Source organism: Lemur catta, chromosome 2, assembly GCF_020740605.2.
Source record: "Lemur catta isolate mLemCat1 chromosome 2, mLemCat1.pri, whole genome shotgun sequence".
Taxonomy (NCBI): Eukaryota; Metazoa; Chordata; class Mammalia; order Primates; family Lemuridae; genus Lemur; species Lemur catta.
Window position 1 is genome coordinate 61,163,755 of NC_059129.1, and position 20,200 is coordinate 61,183,954.

Genomic DNA, 20,200 nt, shown 5'->3' on the forward strand with positions numbered 1-20,200 from the left:
GGAGAATGGTCTCCAGTTCTATCCAGATTATTGCAGATGTTATCAATTCATTTTTTATGACTGAGTAGTACTCCATGGTATACATATACCACATTTTATTAATCTGCTTATGAACTGATGGGTACTTTGGTTGATTCCACACCTTTGTGATTGTGAATTGTGCTGCAATAAACATTCTAGTACAGGTGTCTTTTTGAAAAAATGACTTTTTTTCCTTTGGGTAAATACCCAGTAGTGGGATTGCTGGATCAAATATTAGATTCTTTGAGGAATCTCCATACTATTTTCCATAGAGGTTGCACTAGTTTGCAGTCCCACCAACAGTGTATAAGTGTTTCTATCTCTCTGCATCCATGTCAGCATCTATTATTTTGGGACTTTTTGATAAACACTATTCTCACTGGGGTTAGGTGATATCTCATTGTGGTTTTGATTTGCATTTCTCTGATGATTAGTGACATTGAGCATTTTTCACGTGTTTGTTGATCATTTGTCTACCTTCTTTTGAAAAGCTTCTGTTCATATCTTTTGCCCACTTTTACATAGTGTCGTTAGATTTTTTTCTTGCTGATTTGCTTGAATTATTTGTAGATTCTGGTTATTAGCCATTTATTGAATGTATAGCTTATGAATATTTCCTCCCATTCTGTAGGTTGTCTGTTTTCTCTGTTGATTGTTTCCTCAGCTGTGCAGAAGCTTTTTAATTTAATCAAGTCCTATTTATTTATTTTTGTTGTGGCTGTGATTGTTTTTGGAGTCTTCTTCATAAATTCTTTGCCTAGGTCAATATCTAGAAGAGCTTTTCTAACATTTTCTTCTAGAATTCTTATGGTTTCATGTCTTAGATTTAAGTCTGTGATCCATCTTGAATTAATTTTTGTGAGTGGTGAGAGATATGGATCCTGTTTCAGTCTTCTACCTGTGACTATCCAATTTTCCCAGCACCATTTAATGAATAGGGATTCTTTTCTCCAGTGTATATTGCTATCTACTTTGTCAAGACCAGATGGCAGTATGTAGATGCTTTTCGATCTGGGTTCTCTGTTTTGTTCCATTTGTTCTATGTCTCTATTTTAGTGCCAGTACCATCCTGTTTTGGTTACTATAGCCTTGTAGTATAGCTTAACGTCTGGTAAAGTGATACGTCCACATTTGTTCCTTTTGCTTAAGGTTGCTTTGGCTATTGGGGTTTTTCTGGTTCTAAATGAAGTGTAGAATTATTTTTTCTAGATTTGTGAAAAGTGATGTAGATATTTTGATAGGGGTTGCATTGAATCTGTAAATTGCTTTGGGTAGTATGGACATTGTATACATGCTTTATATTCTCAATTGTACTGTAAGCTTTTTGAAGGCAAAAGGGTATTATATTCTCTTTTGGGTACCTATAAATATATATAACATAGACGAAGGCACATAGTTTGTTCAGTGATATAACACAACACTTACATTCAAACATTTAGATCATATTCTACATCAAAATGTGCTATGTAGTTTAGAATAGTTTTTCACACTGTGCTGAGAGACTCACTTTTAACAATTATTTTACACATAAGGTTATATAAATTCAGGCTTCTGATAACATTGAAAATGTTAAGAGGCATAATCTAGGTTTCTAAAATAAAATTCAGTCTTCCCATCTTCTTTGGTTTATACCTAGTTTTTTGGATATAACATCTTTCACTGCTAAGGTACAAATACAGATATTAAAGATTTGGAGAAAAATCAATACTTAGAAAATAGAAATACTGAAAGCTGAAGATGCCAATCAATTTCATGTGTGAAGTTTTGAGGTTTGTCTATCTGCAGTCAGGATACTCACTATCTTCCAGGAATCTTGGAATGGGGTTTTGTTTTGACAGCTATTTGGTTCCGAGCTTTATTTTAGAGCTAATTTTGTTAATATCAAAATTTCAGTCACTACAGATGCTCCTGTATCATTGCTTGCAATTTATACATCAAGAACCGATAAAATTATTGATTTTCTGAAATGATCACTGTGTGTTTTCTAGGTTTTTATTTAGACACAGTGTTTGCATGTATTTACCCTTCAGAATGTTCTCTGTGAGTGTGACCAGCTGATCGTTGAGATTGGCAGATGCTTGGGCCCTTCAATCAGCTTCCCTTGCTGCACAATCTGGCTTCTCTCTTCCTTTCACAGAATATATAATTGGAATGCATGTATGAAAAGAAATGAGGGCAAACACACATAGGTGGTAATTTTTCACTTTTACTGATTACATTTCAGCAGTCACTGTGACCTCTCATGAAGTTCCAGATCTAAAAATTGTTGGAACATAAATCTATTCTTTGGAGCTGACAAAATTCTTCAGTTCAGGAAAGATTCTGCTTTACCTCTTTTTAGAATTCATTTTTTTTTTTCTGTGTGAATGTGTGTGTGTGTGTTGTTTTAGTAAGAGGCTCCCTTCCCACCTCAGTCATTGGTTTGCTCATTCCCTTATGTGATGAATCAATGCTTTCAGAACAGGGGCTTCTGAGTGGCTGCGAGAACAATTACTTCCAAATGAACTCGTGCATCTTAGCAGGGAGCATTCAGACCATACCCCAGGTAAAAGAAAGTCTTTGCTTAATGCTTTCAGTAACTTTTAAAAACAGTGCACTGTGCTGGTGGTGTTTGCTGCTAGGGTGTGAGGGAGAGCTACCCGGGTGCAGATACATTTTTCTGTATATGGAAGTGAAATGTTATCTACGGTTAGAGCTGATAAAGACAAAACTGCTCATTGGGCAAAGAAAATGCTTAGGTTTGCCCTTGGCATAGTGTTAATGCTAATATGCCCTGTAATGCCTTAAGAGGAGGCTACTGGCCATCTGTGTGTGTGGGTGTCAACATCTGAAGGAAGAGAACTTTTAGGGAAACGTAAAAAAGGAAGGCATTACAGCCCGAAACTAAGCAAAGAAACAATTAGCCTGCAGAGTGTGGGGGAAAACAATCTCCCATATTATTAGGCTGTCCGATGAGAAGGTGACAGTCTTAGAGATTTTAAGCTATTCAAAATATATTTAGGAAAAGATTTTGATTTTTTTTAGCTCGTATTTCTATTATTAAAATAATTTCCCAAGGATAGGAGCTAAGATGTTTAAATGGCATTGACAACTGAAAGTGTTAATTGGCAATTACCAAGTGCAATGCTATTAACATACATCTGTTGCTGCTTTGTGTGGAAAATGATTTTTCATCACCATAGCAATTCATTTTGGGGCTCCATTGGACCTTGGCCACAGTGTGCAGTAAACAGCAAATATATATTTTTCTTTCCCTAAACAAGGGACTTAATAGTCTACTGGCTAACATGTGGCTCTTCATCTGAATGTTGCATAGCATGGTCAACGTAATTTCGAATTCTTTTCCAACTGAAATTCTTTGCCAATGAATATTAGATCCTTGGTAAGACGAGAGGATGCTAGGGAGAGGCAGTGAAAAGAACCCCATGCTAACATTGTACTGCTAGCTTAAAAGCGAATACCAAACAATCGCCCTTTTTGTGATTGTTCTTTGGAAGATAGGTGTTTAGGCAGGAATTCATCTTTGATGTTGTTATTCTCCACCAGTAACCCAGGAAGATGAATAAGTCCTTAGTGCTATTTGATTTCCTGTTTCTATGTTTTCTGGAATGACATCATGTATCGGTTCAACTAAAACAAAGACTCGTTTTCCTACACTGGTGAAAAAATTTTATATAGGATATGATGTTTCCGGAGAAAAATATAACAATAAATTAGAAAGAAATAATTTTACTTCTTTTCAGTTGTCTTTTTTGTCAGCATGTGATTACATTTAGAAATTCCTTTGAGGGTGTTGTTATAAAAGCACACCTATTGACGAAAGCATCAGTTTTCATTTATACTTTGTTTCCGCTTTGTTCACTAAAAATTTTAGGTGTCAACCTTTAAAAAAGTCTGTTGTCTGTGATGCATCAATTGTGGAACTCTGTTTGTATTTTAGACACTTAAGTTGCATTGAATTATATAAATTATGCGAGGTATTTGGAGAAGTAAATTTTCATTATCGTACATGCTTTAGAATGTAAAACTACTTACTGTTTATAATGGTTGTATGTATTTTGTAAACATGAGGTGCTTGTGCTGAAGCCTTTCATACATCAGTATTTAAGTGTCATTTGGGCAGAACCGAAGATAGATCTATAGTCATGTGGGAAGATAAAGGAAGGCCTACCTACAGAACCTGGGGTCAAGGTCACATTGTACCTCTTCTTCCTTGACTCCTAAAGGATTGTCTTTATTTTTCACCCAAATTACGTTCTAGGATGGATTATTTGAAATACCCTCAGTAGCAATACCTTTTGCCACAACCGCTCTCCATTCCATCATGATATTGGTGAGATTAGCCATGTAAGGAAACTGTCCTAGAAAATAATACATCTGGAAAGTCTGTTGTATTATGTATTGCTAATCAGACAAGTGGGTTCCCCAAATCTCACAAGGGATCTAATGTTCCTGCCTATACAGGAACGCAGTGATTTATTATTTTCTGATGATAAGCTGCCACGCAGGAATTGTGACTTGACTATAATGAGGAAATAATGACAAACACCTTTAAAGGCAAAAAAGAACATTCAAAAATAAAAGTTGGCTCAGAAGGGTTTGTCTGTATATTTTATCCGCTGAAAGCATATGCATTGTTTCTACAAGGTGTAGGTGTTTAAGTTACCAGAATGTTATATCCTGTAGTAAGTTGCCTGGGGTTAGTTCATTAGGCCCTTCCAGAACTTGAGGGTGAAATCCTACAAGGATATCTGGTTAATGTTGTTTGATTTCATGCTTACAAAGCAAATCTCTAATTAATAATCTGGTGTCCCACATAGCCTCTTCCAGGGACCCTCCTAACCCCAGCTTCACATTTATTTAAGATTGTGCCACCATGTTATCAGTCTCGCACTCCAGCCCAATCTTGCCACCACTCAGAATGGCTCTTCTTTTCATAGGGATGGCCCTGTCCACATTCTTTTCTCACAGATCCTTGTTCTTTATGAGATCAGTGAGATTTCTCTCAGATGTTCCATGTCTCAAGGCCAACACCTTCGACTCAATAATTGTCTAGAATTACCATACTTCTAATTATTAAACTCTCAAATATGAGTCCAAGCCATTCTCTCAGTCACCATTGTATCCCTTCTGTTTTCTGAACCACAAAGACCTCTAGTTCCTTGAACTTGAGGGCCCTTCCTCCTTATCTATCCAAACTGAATTCCATGGTTGATCATTTGCTATACTTTTACCAGTACCCTCAATTTTCTTATACTCACAATATCCTTCTGCCAAAACCACCTCCAAACATTAACTATAAATGCTATAATTCACTTTCTCTTTTCCTGGAATAGGCAGGTCAGCATCCCTTGAGGGACGATCAAATAGCCAGGCAAATCGCTTTACTACAAATTCATGGACTTGCATTTGGGTTGGGCCTTCAGTATAGTCTGTCAATACTTTTGTTTCTGGTCAGACCTCTTTCCCATTCTGTCTGTGACGTTCCAGGCTTTTTTATCTTCCTTAAAACTCCCAGGTCACTAGAGTTTTCCTCAGCGCCTGCATCACTCAGTGTTAGAGTCTGTAGGGTTCATCCTTGGACCTCTTTTTCTATCTGTGTATACTCCCTTGGTGATCTCATCTGGTCTCCTGGTTTTACATACCATCTATAGGTTAACAACCCTAACAATTTTATCTCCAGCACAGACTTTCCTCTAAACTTGACTTACATGCCCACATTTCCACTTATTTATGTATGTATGTAGGGCATATCAAATTTGATTTTTATCCTTAAACCAGCTCAACTGTTGTCTTCCCCATTTCGATGAGTAATTTCTCACTTCATATAGCTATTCAAGTCAAAATTTTGTACTAGCTTGACTCTTATCTATGTCTCAGGCTCCACCTTCAATTTGTCAGCAAATTTTAAGTTTTTCTTTTAAAATATAGCCAGAATCTTAACATTTCTTTTCACTGTTACTGCAGCAACCTAAGTTCAATCCACCATTTTCTCCACCATGAGTTATTTCAATAGCATTATAGCAAGTCTTCATAGTGCTTATGGAGCCAGTACTATATGTTTTGCATACTTATTTATTTACTGCCTCCCTCCCCTAGAATGTAAAGTTCATGAGAATAGGGATTTTTGTTCACTGTTATAGCACCAACCTCTGGAATAGCATCTAGAATTTAGTTGGCATTTCATAAGACCTTGTTGAATAAATGAAAGTAAGTATAAAAGAGTGGAATTGGAATGTTCCTAAAACAAAGAATAATAAATACTTGAGCTGATGGATGATTTGATTAATTCACATTGTATGTCTGTATCAAAACATCACATGTACCCTATAAATATATGCAACTATTATGTACCCATAATGATTAAAAATAAAAAAAATTTTAAAAAAGAAAGTAAATAGAAGGCAAAGTGTTCAAGTGAGAGTTGGTTTTAGTAAGAACATAGTAGCAGAACTGAAAGCCATGGGAAAATAAAAGAAATGCAGGTGGCTGTGTAGATGTGGTGTTGGGGACCTTGGAAGTTCTCTTTGGATGGCTTCAGTTATCTCAGTGAAATGGGAAACAAAGTCTTCAGTGCAGACTGAGGATGGAGAAGAGATGTCAGGGGTTTGAAGGAAGGGGAAAAGGTGTGAACGAGTTTTCTGGGCCAGTGGGAGAAGCAATGGGCTATGGAATTATGGTATGGTTGTGGGGCATCAGGGAAGAGCCTTCCTGAGGCTCAGAGATGTAAACTTGAAATGAGACAAGTAAGCATGGTTGTGTGATTTCTCCCAGCCATGTTTACCTCCATGGTGCAGGAGTAGAGCAGTTAGGAGGTTAGATTTAGCGAGGACTATAATTCACCCAAATAGGGATGATGATGGAAGGAAGGGCAATGCATTTGAGGGGTACCCAAGGGAGTAATTGTGGTTAACTTTATTTTTGAAGCTGGTTAAGAAGACAAATGTGGGAAAACATAATGTTTGAAGATTCAGCAGATTTTAATCCTGTTAAAGTTGGAATACTGGAGGGAGTGGGATGGAGAGAAAGGAAAGGGTGGCCAGAGAATAAAAAAACTTAAATTATGGAGGGTTTGCAGTTATTGATCTAGGCTAGGGATGTGACAGGAAGAAAGAGCAGAGATCAAGGAAATATAATATTATAAAAATTCCCATTGGGATATGATATGGGTATGTTAAAAGCATAGTGTTAGAAAGAGTGGTATCAATCAAAGAGCTAAATCTTTAAGAAAAGAAGTGTTCAATTTGAGTGTGGGCAGATGGCTGCAAACTAGGAGAGGTAGTGAATGGTCTAGACTGATGACATGAGATTCAAAGCTGGAAGTTTTTTGGGTAAGAAAGAAGAATAGTCTGGAAACAGTAAAGAAGAGCAAGGACACTTATCCTACTTCCAGGCCCAGTGGTGCAGGTGTGTGAGAGAAACCAGCTGCCATTGAAAGAGCTTCTTAGGGAACAGAGTCCTTCAGCCAGAACGATGTTTTAGTTAGAAAGGTGAAGAGAATATTTAGAGAAGAAGATAAGGATATAGAAGACTTTATAATGGCTTACTAAATTCCAGAAAGTGTACAGTGAAAAGATTTCAAGGGTTGGATCAGGGAGCAAGATGGGAACAAAACTAGGAATGTGCATCTCTCAGGATTGAGAGATGACTCAGAACCCTGGGTTTATCATGGGCTCTGACATGAACTGGGTTATGACCCATAAGGCGATGAATTAGGTCTGTGGGGTCCAAAGCCTAGAAAGGTGGCACAGTGAGAGGGAGTGGGGGTCTTGCCAGGGCACATGATATTTCTTCTGACAGAAGCATGGGGGTAGCAAAGCGGCAATATTATTCTCACTAAATGGGAATAATTTTATCATGAACATTAATTATATCAATAGTGATCAATGAAATAAAGATATTTGAAAAGATAAACAAAATCAACAAACATTTAGCTAGGCTAAGAAAAATGAGAGAAGACTCAAATGCATAAAACCAGAGATGAAAAAGGAGACATCACAACTTATGCCATAGAAATACAAAGGATCATAAAAGACTAGTATAGACAATTATATACCAACAAATCAGATAAGCTAGAAAAAATGAATAAATTCCTGGACACATACAACTGATCAAGATTGAAGTATAAAGAAATAGAAAATAGAACAGACTAGTAACAAGTAAGGAAATTGAAACAGTAACAAAAATTCTGTGATCAAAGAAATCTCCAGGACCCGATGGCTTCACTTTTGAATTCTACCAAACATTTAAAGAAGGACTAAGACCAATTCTTCTCAAACTATTCTAAGAAATTGAAGAAGAGGGAATACTTTCAAACTCATTCTACAAAGCCAGCATTACCATAATGACCAAACCAGACAAGGACAAAACAAAAAAAGAAAACTACAGGCTAATAGCCTTGATGAACATAGATGCAAAAATTTTCAATGAAATACTAGTAAACTGAATTCAACAGGACATTAAAAAGATCAGTAGCCATGATCAAGTGAGATTCATCCCACGGCTGCAAATCAATAAGCTTGATACAGCATATTAACAGAATGAAAAGCAAAAACCATATGATCATTTCAATAGATATAGAAAAAACATTTGACAAAATTTGACATTTCTTCATAATGAAAGCTCTCAACAAATTAGGTGTAGAAGGAAAGTACCTCAACATAATAAAGGCCCTATATGCCTTATGTGACAGACCCACAGCTAAAATCATATTGAGCAGGGAAAGTTGAAAGCTTTTTCTCTAATATCTGGAGAATGACAAGGATGCCCACTCTCCACCACCTCTATTCAATATGGGGACTGGAAGTCCTAGCCAGAGGACTGTTTAGAGGTTCTTAAAATATTAAAAATAGAACTACTAGGTGATTCAGCAATCCTACTACTGGGTGTATATCCAAACGAAATGAAATCAGTATGTCAAAGAGATATTTGTACTCCCAGGTTTACTGCAGCACTATTTACAGTAACCAAGATATGGAATCAACCTAAGCATCCATTAATGATGAATGGATAAAGAAAATATGATATATATACACAATGGAATATTATTCAGACATAAAAAGAACAAAATTCTGTCATTTGTGACAATGTGGATGAACCTGGAAAACATTATACTAAGTGAAGCAAGCCAGGCACAGAAAGACAAATGCTGCGTGATTTTACTCATGAGGAATCTGAAACAGTTGATCTCATAGATGTAGAGAGTAAAATGGTGGTTACCAGGTACAAGGGTGGTTGGGGAAGAGTGGGGGAGATGTCAAAGGATATATAATTACACTTAGAAGGAATAAGTTCAGGAAATCTAATGTATAGTACAGTGACTGTAGTTGATGATATACTGTATTCTTTTTTTTTTTTTTTATATATATATTTTTTATTTCAGCTCATCATGGGGGTACATAAGTTTAGGTTATATACATTTTCCATGTCCCACCCATCCCCCCGAGTCAGAGTCCCAAGCGCGTCCGTTCTCATTCTCCAGACAGTGCACCTGGCACTCATCATGTAGTCATACCTCCATCCCCTCCCCCCCCCCACCTCCCCGGGTCTGCACCTTCAAGCATGACCATTCCCCAGAGGGTGTGCAATGCACTCATCATGTAGGCATACACCCATCCCCTCCCCCGACCCCCCATCCCAGTCTGATATCCAATTGGTATCCTTCCCTGATGTACATTTAGGTGATGATCAGGGAAACCAGTTTTCTGGTGAGTACATGTGATGCTTGTTTTTCCATTCTTTGGATACTTCACTTAGAATAATGGGTTCCAGCTCTCTCCAGGAGAACCAAAGAGATGTCGTATCATTGTTATTTCTTATAGCTGAGTAGTACTCCATGGTATACATATACCACAGTTTACTAATCCATTCGTGGATTGATGGGCACTTGGGTTGTTTCCACATCCTTGCGATTGTAAATTGTGCTGCTATAAACATTCGGGTACAGGTGTCTTTGTTAAAGAATGACTTTTGTTCTTCTGGGTATATGCCCAATAATGGGATTGCTGGATCAAATGGTAGGTCTACTTGAATCTGTTGAAGGTATCTCCATATTGCTTTCCATAGGGGTTGCACTAGTTTGCATTCCCACCAGCAGTGTATGAGTGTTCCTGTCTCTCCGCATCCACGCCAACATGTGTTGTTTTGGGATTTTTTGATAAAGGCCATTCTCACCGGAGTTAAGTGGTATCTCATTGTGGTTTTGATTTGCATTTCCCTGATGATTAGGGATGTTGAGCATTTTTTGATATGTTTTTTGGCCATTCTTATGTCTTCTTTTGAAAAATTTCTATTCATGTCCTTTGCCCATTTTTTGATAGGATTGTTTGATTTTTTCCTGCTGATTTTCCTGAGTTCTAAATAGATTCTTGTTATCAGTCTTTTATCTGATGTGTAGTATGCGAAAATTTTTTCCCATTCTGTAGGCTGTCTGTTTATTTTCATGACTGTTTCTTTGGCTGCGCAGAAGCTTTTTAATTTAATCAGGTCCCAGTCGTTTATTTTTGTTGTTGCTGCGATTGCCTTAGGGGTTTTCTTCATAAATTCTTTGCCTAGACCAATGTCTGTAAGAGTCTTTCCTACATTTTCTTCTAGAATTCTAATTGTTTCCCATTTAAGGTTTAAATCTGTTATCCACCGTGATTTGATTTTTGTGAGAGGTGAAATCTGTGGGTCCTGTTTCAGTCTTCTACATGTGGCTATCCAGTTTTCCCAGCACCATTTATTGAATAGGGACTCTTGTCCCCAGAGTATGTTTTTGTCTATTTTGTCAAAGATTAGATAGTTATATGAGGATGGTTTTATATTTGGGTTTTCTGTTCTGTTCCACTGGTCTGTGTCCCTGCCCTTGTGCCAATACCAAGCAGTTTTAAGAACCACAGCTTTGTAGTATAGTTTGAAGTCTGGCAAATCAATACCTCCCATTTTGTTTTTATTGCTTAAGATTGCTTTTGCTATACGGGGTCTTCTCTGATTCCATACAAAGTGTATAATTATTTTTTCTAAATCTGTGAAAAATGATGTTGGTATTTTAATAGGAATTGCATTGAATCTATAGATTACTTTGGGTAGTATAGACATTTTAACGATGTTAATTCTTCCAATCCATGAGCATGGTATGGATTTCCACTTATTTACGTGTTCTGCAATTTCCTTCCTTAGCGTTTCATAGTTCTCTTTATAGAGGTCCTTTACCTCTTTAGTTAAATATATTCCTAGATATTTTATTTTCTTTGTTGCTATTTTGAAAGGTATTGAGTCCTTAATTTGGTTCTCCGATTGAATGGTATTGGCATATATGAATGCCTCTGATTTGTGTGTATTGACTTTGTAACCTGAGACATTACTGAATTCGTTAATTAATTCCAGGAGTCTCTTGGTTGAGTCCTTGGGGTTTTCCAGATACAACATCATGTCATCAGCAAAGAGTGAGAGTTTGATCTCTTCTGTCCCTATTTGGACACCTTTGATTCTGCTCTCTTGTCTGATAGCTCTCGCAAGGACTTCCAATACTATGTTGAAAAGTAATGGGGACAGTGGGCAGCCTTGTCTGGTTCCAGTTCTGAGTGGGAATGCTTTCAGTTTTTCCCCATTCAGTATGATGTTGGCTGTGGGTTTGTCATATATGGCTTGTATTATTTTTAGGTAGGTCCCATTTATGCCTATGTTGTTAAGTGTTTTTATCATAAAAGGGTGTTGAATTTTGTCAAATGCTTTTTCTGCATCTATTGAGAGGATCATATGGTCTTTATTTTTGCTTCTATTTACGTGGTTAATTACATTTATAGATTTTCGTATGTTAAACCACCCCTGCATCTCTGGGATGAAGCCTACTTGGTCATGATGAATTATTTTTTTAATCAGCACTTGGATACGATTTGCTAGGATTTTATTGAGAATTTTTGCGTCTACGTTCATGAGAGAAATTGGTCTGTAGTTTTCTTTTTTTGTTGCATCCTTTCCTGGTTTTGGTATTAATGTTATATTGGCTTGGTAGAATGTGTTGGGGAGAATTCCATCCTTCTCAATATTGAAGAATAGTTTATGTAGGATGGGCACCAGTTCATCTTTGTATGTATGGTAAAATTCAGGTGTGAACCCATCTGGACCAGGGCTTTTCTTTTTGGGAAGGTTTTTTATTGCTGTTTCAATTTCAGTTGTTGATATTGGTCTATTCAGGAATTCTATTTCTTCCTGATTGAGCTTGGGAAGGCTGTGTGATTCTAAAAATTTGTCCATTTCCTCCTCATTCTCCAATTTGTGTGCATAAAGATTTTTGTAATATTCATAGATAATGTCACGTATCTCTGTGGCTTCAGTTGTGATTTCTCCTTTCATGTTCCTGATGGAAGTTATTAAAGATTTTTCTTTTCTGCTCTTGGTTAGTCTAGCCAGTGGTGTGTCTATTTTATTTATCTTTTCAAAGAACCAACTTTTTGTTTTATTAATTTCCCTTATAGTATTTTTGTTGTCTTTTTCATTTAATTCTGATTTGATCTTAATAATTTCTCGCCTTCTGCTGGGTTTGGGGTCAGTCTGTTCTTCTTTCTCCAGCTCTTTGAGTCTATTCATTAAGTTGTCTAGTTGTAAATTGTCTGTCTTTTTGAAATAGGCATTTATGGAAATGAATTTTCCTCTCAGGACTGCTTTAGCTGCATCCCATAGATTTTGATAAGTTGTGTCACCTTTGTCATTTAATTCAAAGAATGTTTTGATTTCTGACTTAATTTCTTCCTTTACAAAATTGTTATTCAGGAGAAGGTTGTTTAGCTTCCATGACTTTGAGTAGGAATGAGAGTTCCTGTTAAGGTTCATTATTATTTTTATTCCATTGTGATCTGAGAAGATGCAGGGTATGATTTCTATTTTTTTAATTTTTTTAAGACTTGCTTTATGACCTAGGATATGGTCAATCTTAGAGAATGTCCCGTGAGCTGATGAGAAGAATGTATATTCAGTGGTTTTCAGGTAGAATGTCCTGTAGATGTCAGTCAGGCCCATTTGTTCTAGCATTCTGTTTAAGTCTACTATGTCTTTGCTTATTTTCTGCTTGGAGGATCTGTCCTGTGCTGTCAGTGGGGTATTAAAATCTCCAACTATTAAAGTGTTGTTGTCTATGATTTGGTTTAGATCGAGTAGGATTTGCTTTATGAATCTGGGTGCACCTAGATTGGGTGCATATATATTAAGTATGGTTATGTCTTCTTGTTGAATTGTGCCTTTCACCAGTATGTAGTAACCGTCTTTGTCTTTTATTACTTTTGTTGGTTTGAAGACTAAGTTATTGGAAATTAAAACTGCCACACCAGCTTTCTTTTGGCTACCATTTGCTTGAAATATCAGGTTCCATCCTTTTATTTTCAGTCTAAATGCATCTTTGCCGGTTAAGTGAGTTTCCTGAAGGCAGCAGACACTTGGTTTGTGTTTTTTTATCCATTGGCCCAGTCTATGTCTCTTGAGTGGGGAATTCAGGCCATTGACATTTAGTGAGAGAACTGATAATTGGGATAGATTTCTGTTTATCTTATTGGGTAGAACTTCATTGCTATGTTTTCTCTCTTGAGCCATTGTGGTGGCTAGAATTTGATCTTTAGCTCTTGGGTGGTTTTACATTCGTGGGTCTTTGTTGTGATGATCCATGTTTAACTCTCTTTTGAGTACTTCTTGGAGGGGTGGTCTTGTCTTGGTGAATTCCCTCAGTCTTTGTTTATCCGAGAATGTCTTAATTTCTCCTTCATATAGAAAGCTTAGCTTAGCTGGGTACAAGATTCTAGGCTGGGCGTTATTCTGTTTCAGAAGAGTGAGAATGGGGCCCCAACTTCTTCTTGCTTGTAAAGTTTCAGTTGAGAAATCTGGCGTAATTCTAATGGGCCTCCCTTTGTATGTTACTTGTTTCTTTCTCCTTACAGCTCGAAGAAGGGTCTCTTTAGTGGATATTTTGGTCAGTCTGATGACTACGTGGCGTGGTGTTTTCCTATTTGCTATGAATCTACCAGGGGTTCTTTGAGCTTCTTGAACCTGTATATCTAAAGTTTTAGCAAGGCCTGGGAAATTTTCTTCTATTATGTCTTCAAATAGTTTATCCAGCCCTTGCTTATTATCTTCTTCACCTTCAGGGATGCCTATAACTCTCACGTTAGGTTTCTTCACATAATCCCACATTTCTTGAAGACTCTGGTCTTTTTTCTTATTTCTTTGCTCTATCTCTGTGACTGTCTTATTTAATTGGAAAGAGTTATCTTCGATTTCTGAGATTCTGTCTTCTATTTGATCTACCGGATGTTCTTGAGACTTGAGACTTTCCACTGTGTTTTGTAGCTCCCTGAATAAATCCCTCATTTCTAGGAGTTCAGTTTGGTTTTTTTTCAATACGTCTATTTCTTTAGTGAATTTTTCTTCCAAATCCTGGAATTTTTTTGCGGTTTCTTTGCGGTGGATATCAATTTTTTCTTGTATATCATTCAGCTTATTTATAACCCAAGACTGAAATTCTTCTGGTAACATGTTGGTATTCTGAAACTGGCTTGTGCCAATTGGAGGAGAGTTGGTATTTCTCTTTGGGGGCGAGGTTTCCGTTTGGTTTTTTGTGCTCCCCATATTTTTCCGCTGAGCCCTTCCCATCTGGCTCTATCGTTAGATCTTTTCTCACAGCTTTAGTCTAGTTAACAGCACGTCTTGTACTCTGTTCTTAGGCTGTGGAACAGTCTAGGAATGTTGCTTCCTTTATCTATAGGGGGAGACTGTTGTGTGCTGTTTAGAGTTTCTTTTTTCTATCTCAGTTGGGGGACTGCTTCTGATGGGTCCACCCCCAGAGGGTTGGCTTGACCTAAGACCAGTTTGGCAAGTTAAATCATTGTGTTGCGGACTTTCAGTTAGTAGGCAGGATTCCCACGATTTGCAAGCAGAAAGCCTCTTCTCCCTCTCTTTTTTTTCCCCCCCCCTGGCTTTTTGGTTCTTCCTCTGGATGTGTGGTTTCTGTCTCCTTCAGCAGGAGAGACACTGGCTAGGCCGAGGAGGCAGTGCCCTCACTCCCTCAGTGCCCCAGCTGCTGCAGCTCCCACGGGCAAAGGTCTACACTGTCCCAGTGTTCCCAAGGTCCGGGCTCCACACTCTTGCGTCTGGGGAAGCACTCAGTGTTCACACCTGGGAAGGGGACCTGGAGAGGGTCTATGGATCAGGGGATGGAGCCTCCTGAGGAGTCGCCTGGCACCCTATGGCTCTGCAGCAATTAGACCTTGGCCCGCACAATTGTTCCTGCCCACCCGCAGATCACTGGCACTGGGGGGTAATTTTCAGGGTCCGATAGGAATCACAGCTGGGGGTCTGGAGCACTCAGGAGTTTACAGTAGCTCCTGGGCTGGAGGGACACCGGAAAGGAGAAAAGAAAAAGAAAGGAAAAAAGAAAAGAAAAAAAAAAAAAAAAGGAGAGAAACAATATGAATAACAAGAAGAAGAAAGAGAAAACAAGAAAGAAAAGAGAAAGAAAGAAAGAGAGAGATAAAAAGAAAAAAAGAAAAAAAAATCCCACTTTAATATTTCAGGCTCGGGGCCCCTCGCCTCGGTGCAGGTCCGCGTCTGTCCCTTTAAGAGATAGGGCTCTGGCACCGCGGAGGCCTGCCAGAGTTCAAGGTCCTTTCCGCTTAGCTGTGGGAACCGAGATGGCCACCGCGCGTCTGTCGGTCGCAGGCGCCAGGGGAGAGCGTTCAGAGCTCGGCAGGCGCCAGGGCCCACAGCGGCTCCCCAGCCGGAGAGCTGCCGTACGGGAAGAGAAAAGCAAAAAAGTCCCGCTTTAATATTTCACGCTCGCGGCCCCTCGCCTCGGTGCAGGTCCGCGTCTGTCCCTTTCAGAGATAGGGCACCACGGAGACCCGCCCGAGTCCAAGCTCTCTCCCGCCTATGTCACCTGTCCTCGGAGCTCCACGTCTCCCGCGGTGATTCTGCACCAATTTCAGCCAGATCCCTGACCGAGTGGATATGGGGGTCAGTGGGGAGATCAAGCCGCTCTGCTGTGGGGCTGTACCCGCCCCACTCGCCGGTGAGGCAGGCACGGCCGTCCCGCACTCTGCTGTCTGTTTTCCGTCCCGCACTCTCCAAATTATCTCGGTCTGATTTCTCACTCGCCTCTGTTTTTTCCTGTTCCCCGTGTCCCACGGTGATTCTCCGTGGGTTCACACCACCGTTCCTGTGGAGAAGCAATCCTCCAGTGTTGTGGCAGGTGGAGATCCACGCCTTCCTCTCCGGGAGCACAATTCCAGGAGGTCACCTCCACTCCGCCATCTTCTGATCTATACTGTATTCTTAAAAAATGCAAAGATAATAGATAAGTGTTCTCACCACAAAAATAACGCGTGAGGTTATGCATTTGTTAATTAGCTAGATTTAACTATTCCACAATGTATATATATTTCAAAACATGTTGTACAAGGTAAATACATACAATTTTACCTATAAAAAAGTGATTTTTATCACCTTCCCACTTCCCCCCACTTCACCACATTCATCAACTTTTCTACATCTTAGTTCATTTTCTTCAGTCTCAGAGGAGACCATTATCCTTCTCTTGTTTCCTTATTTCTCCTGTTTCCTCTAAGTTCTTGCTCCCCTTTCCTTCTCTACCATCTCCGCCACCCAGTCCATAGATATAATCAAGTTTACTTCATTTCAACACCAACAAAGGCACCTCATTGACTCCACTTTCCTTCAATGACTCTCAACCTCTCCTTTTACTTCCCAACCAAACTTTCTGAAAGAGAAGTCTACAGTACCATCCTCTCTTTCTCCTCTCCCATTTAGTCCTCAATTTATTATGTTTGGCTTTTTGTCCTTGTCTCTAGTCTTGTGACTTTTAAAACCAGATTTCTCTATCTGAAATTCTAGTATGACTGTGTCATTTCTTAATCAACAATGCTGTAATAGTTCTTGGTTGTCAACAGAACAAAGTCCAAGTTTGATACACTTCCCACTGATGCTTTTTTCCACACCTTTACTCATCTCATTTTCTCAGCCTGGTATATCCTTACCCTCCTCTTGTCCTGGATTTAAATTTCAGGTGTTGCCTTTTATGGTGCTTCCCAGGTTGGGTAGACACCCCCCATCACTGTTGCCTTAGTATTCTGTGCATATCCTTCTTCTACCTCTGGGTAGTTTGTTCACTGTTTCCTATTCAGCACTGTTTCCCTAGCTCCTGAGTGCTGCCACACATAAAATACTTGATAAAATTATTTTTGAATGAATTAAGAAAAAATGAAGCAGAAGGTATATCCTTAAGAGCTGGCATTGGTGTTCTGGTAGGCATACTTTCAATTTTAAATCCATATTTTAGCATTCTTGTTAATGATAAATGTTGGAATTTTCTTGCATGCTTATTGATCATGAGTCAATAAATTGAGCTTGCTAACCCAGGGTTAAATGGCTAAAAGCCAATTTTGAAACTGAGACCAGATGCGGAATTTGCAATGATCCCACTGAGGTAAAGATGCCCTGTAAGATCCCAGCTGATCAGCTTGCCAACCTGCTGTTTTAGTGCTATTCCCCACATCAGGATCTGCCTGGGTTTACGTTGCTCTGGTAAAGGATACCATAAAGAAGGCTCTGATACACTATGACTGTTTTTATAACTGTTTACTTTGAAGCCACATACATATATGATCACAGGACAATAGGCAATTTATAAAAATAAATGAGACAAATATCATGGTATATAGAGAATAAAGTAAGGATAAACCTTTGACAAGAGTGAAAGTTTAATTTATTACATATCTCATAGGTCTCTTCTGGTGACTGTGAAGCCAAACCTTTGAGCTTCACATTTGTCCCCACTGTCAGAAGACTACCAACCCACACTCAGTTGGCTGACACCTCTAAATTCCTTGTTAAAATTCCAGAAGAACCAAGTGCTAAGAATCCAGAAACTGTAAATAAGGTGGGATCATTTTATTTTTTTTATTTCAAACAATTATATTAAATTGTTTATAGTAATGACTTGGAAATTTGTATCAATGTCTGTTTCCTGTGGCTGACTTGACCATGAATCTAAGGTTGACTAAAATTACAATAATACAATAGGAGACTCAGTGTTATCAAATCCGATGTTTTCACTAATGCCATTGTTCTCAACTCTTTTGAGTTGACATCCTATTGTTTGCTATTCACATGACAAATTTTGCCTCCTGGTACCTTTTCCCAAATGTATCTTATGAAATAGAAACAAAATTTAAAAAGGATTCAATTTATCTCAAAAAAGTACAGTATAAAACTGTGAGATGTTATAATTTGCATGTAATAAATCGGCATCATTAAGATATGTAATATCCAATGTTGAGGGACTTGTGGAAATATTGGCATGCTCAAACTTTGATGCTAGCTTTGTAAATTTGTACAATTTTGGTGGAAGCTCTTTATTCATAGTCATAAAACTGTTCATAACTAATAATCTAACTATTGGAAATGTATCCCAAGAAAATAGTACAAAAGAAGGAAAATGTTACCTAGAAAAACAATAATGGTAAAATAAAAACAGATTAATATCTAACAATCAGAGAAAATTAAGAATAGATGATACATCATCTTGGTAAAGTTATAATTATGGTAATTATGTAATTCCATGGAAATATTAACCTATAATATTAGGTGATAAAACAGGCTATAACATTGTATTCATACCCTGATTATATCTGTCTAAGATCAGACCAAGATTTGAAATGCAATTAAACAAATAAAAAAAAAGTTGAAAATGATTTGTGTTAGAGTAATAAAATTTCGAGTAAATTTTTTCCCTTTAAAATGTTTTTACATTGTTTTATTATAAGTAAAATGAGATTAGGGGACTTTGTTATCTCGAGACAACTGGAAAGACATAAAATAATCAGATTCACCTTGACTATATGAAAACATCTTATCTAGAAGGTAGTTACATATCTGTGATCTTGGAGTTTTCAATGCTGCTATTTTATTTCAAGGACTAATGGGGTCAAATTATTTCAGAGAAATTCTGAATACTATATATGGCACTTCTGGGAAGTTTCTCTCTAACAGCACTCATTTACATGCAATATATTAGTGGGATCCTTTGTTAATTAGGCCCTATGAGTGGTGTGAAAATGTAGCTATATAAACCAATCTTGGTTGCAAACTTCCAGAGCTTCCTAAGATGATAATATTCATCTGCTGATTGCAATGAATAATATATAAACAATCCCATCTTTAAAAGATTAAACATTTTTCATCCTCTTTTAAAACAGTTCAATATAGGTGTAGGGTAAGTAATTCCTCATTCATTTATATACTTAACTGTTTACTGAACATATACTATGCTCTTGGTGCTTGGATTCCAAGTGAATAAAGACAACTTATATGGCTTATTTGTTTTTGGGAAGGCATACAGTGAAAAAAAAAAGAAAAGTATATAATAAAATCCCAGGTAGTGATAAATACTATGAAAAGAAGTACATCAGAGTAAAGAAATAGAGAAAGATGGACAGAGAAATCCTAATCAGAGGCAATTTGTGTTTTATCCTGACCATATCATCATCATCTACTGGATAGTGTGGAATGGGTATATAAAATCAACTCTTTGATTGTAATTAATCAGTGATTTGATTTCTATTTTCACATATATTAGGACACATTAAATTGACCACCATTGTTGAAATTAGCTTTATTTTGAAATAGTTTTAAACTTACAGAAAAATTACAGAGAAAAGAATAATAACTGTAGTATAGTTATCAAAATGAGAAAATTAACTAGAGTCTTTTAAACAGTCTCAGTGTACATGGCTGTTATCGTTTTAGAAAAAGTTTGGTAGTTTGATAAAGCCCTGGTCTTGTAAACCTTCTATGTATTCAAAGAAGATTGGATGGGAAAAGATTTGGAATTAAGAATCCAAAATAAAATAGCAAAAAATAATTTGTACTAAAAATATATACATCTTTTTTGGTGTCTTATTCATGAGTTCCTACCAATTAGTTTCAGTTGTTTTGCCTGACTATTTATGGATTTTGTTCCAATTTTATTTTTCCTCTCAGACTTTTAGAAAGATTTTGTATTATTTTAGAAAATTTAAATGGGATTTCCTTCCTTCCTTGGTTTTTAATGGATATACATGTTGCTTGACCGTCAACTAAGCTCTTGATCAATCCCCATTTGTTTCATGAAAGTCTTTTTGAAAAGTATGCACATTCT

At 37.6% G+C, this 20,200-nt stretch overlaps 1 protein-coding gene across 11 annotated transcripts in view; it reads left to right on the forward strand.

Moving 5' to 3' along the window:
• The window catches only part of LOC123632965 (muscular LMNA interacting protein), a 240,116-nt gene that overhangs the window by 94,846 nt on the left and 125,070 nt on the right, over positions 1 to 20,200 (forward strand). For 10 of the 11 annotated variants that reach the window (XM_045543764.1, XM_045543769.1, XM_045543771.1 and 7 more), the window contains exon 2: positions 17,786 to 17,941. The exons of the other annotated variant lie outside the window; for it this stretch is intronic. In XM_045543764.1, the coding sequence (XP_045399720.1) occupies positions 17,786 to 17,941 (156 nt within the window). The remainder of the gene's footprint in view (positions 1 to 17,785; positions 17,942 to 20,200) is intronic. 11 annotated transcript variants of the gene reach the window in all.